General features: G+C 57.4%; 1 protein-coding gene across 1 annotated transcript in view; it reads left to right on the forward strand.

Annotated features, from left to right (window-relative positions):
• Window positions 1–1344, forward strand: part of VOLCADRAFT_100006 (uncharacterized protein) — a gene marked incomplete at both ends in the record, with an annotated part of 9795 nt that overhangs the window by 3551 nt on the left and 4900 nt on the right. The window contains 2 exons of the mRNA XM_002958649.1: window positions 157–275; window positions 1050–1149. Of these exons, the coding sequence (XP_002958695.1) occupies window positions 157–275; window positions 1050–1149 (219 nt within the window). The remainder of the gene's footprint in view (window positions 1–156; window positions 276–1049; window positions 1150–1344) is intronic.

Below are 1344 nucleotides of genomic sequence, written 5' to 3' on the forward strand. Positions count from 1 at the left end.
CTCACACCAACCACCGCACCACCCACCCTCAACTCCTAAGACAGTCCGTATTGATACATCTCATGTGCGTGTTTTGGTGCATTATTTCTTCCTCACCGCCACCCCTCCTACCCCCACCCCTCTCCCACCCACATCCCCCCACCCCGCTCCATCCAGATTACTTACAAGCTGCTCCACGAGCGCTGTGTGAAGCCGGACGGCGGTCGGGCCCTCTTCGTGGATGTGGGAGCCAACTTCGGCTGGTTCGCGCTGCTGGCGGCCCGACTGGGGTGCAGGTGAGCAGGGCGGGGACCCCGACGGACTGCGGGTACTACTGCGGGTACTTGCTGCGGGTACTTGCTGCGGGTACTTGCTGCGGGTACTACTGCGGGTACTTGCTGCGGGTACTTGCTGCGGAAGCTGTTGCTACTGATATTGCTATCCTCTATGCTTTGTTGACACGTTGGGTCGTCGTTGCCGCGGATGTCGCTTTAGTTGCTGCTGGCGCTACTCGGCGCCCTATAGCATAGCTGCCGGGGGGGGAGACGCCGTCTCGCTCCTGCAGTAGTGCCACGCCGGGACATACATACATACATACATATATATATACATACATACATACATACATACATACAGACATACATATAGGCAGGCGGCTGGCAGAGGTTAAGGCCTGACTTCTGCTCCCAGTTGACCCAGTCGACCCGGGTTCAAATCCGCCTGCCGGCTCCTCGGGTGTTTGAGGAGTGATGAAATGGGAGGTGGCCCCCCATCTTATGGACGGTGTAGGACGTGATAATATCAACTTGCGAGCTGACCAGGAACTAAGTTGATGCGCCGTTGATCCGCTAGATTTGGTTGGATGCTGGTGGTGAGTTGCCGAACCCAACGAATACATTCTGAAGTCGGATGGGGTGACGGATTAGGGTGCCCCTCTAGCAGGGGAGAGCAGGGACTGCCCCGGGAAAGGGGGCCGCTGGCGAAGTTAACCACCCTGTAACAACATACATACAGACATACATACAGACATACAGACATACATAACCCCCTCCCCCTCCCCTGCCCCCCAGGGTAATTGCCTACGAGCCCGTACCCCTCTTCAGGTCCTTCTTCGAGTTCAGCGTCCTTCTGAACGACCTGTCTGACCTGATCGATATCCGCACTAACGTGGTAAGGGGGAGGTAGGGGGTGGCCCCGACAGCGTGTGTGAAGTTAGTGAGCACGCGAGAGAGGGGGTGGTCCGGTTTGTGTGTTTGAAAGAGAAAAGGGGGGGAAGGGGGGAGGGAGGGATATATGTGTAGAAGAGGATGTCCGAACGCGGCGGCATTAGGTTCCGCTTCTCCTCCCACCGGAGGTCCACACCGC

The sequence above is a fragment of the Volvox carteri genome (assembly GCF_000143455.1).
Source record: "Volvox carteri f. nagariensis unplaced genomic scaffold VOLCAscaffold_102, whole genome shotgun sequence".
Taxonomy (NCBI): Eukaryota; Viridiplantae; Chlorophyta; class Chlorophyceae; order Chlamydomonadales; family Volvocaceae; genus Volvox; species Volvox carteri.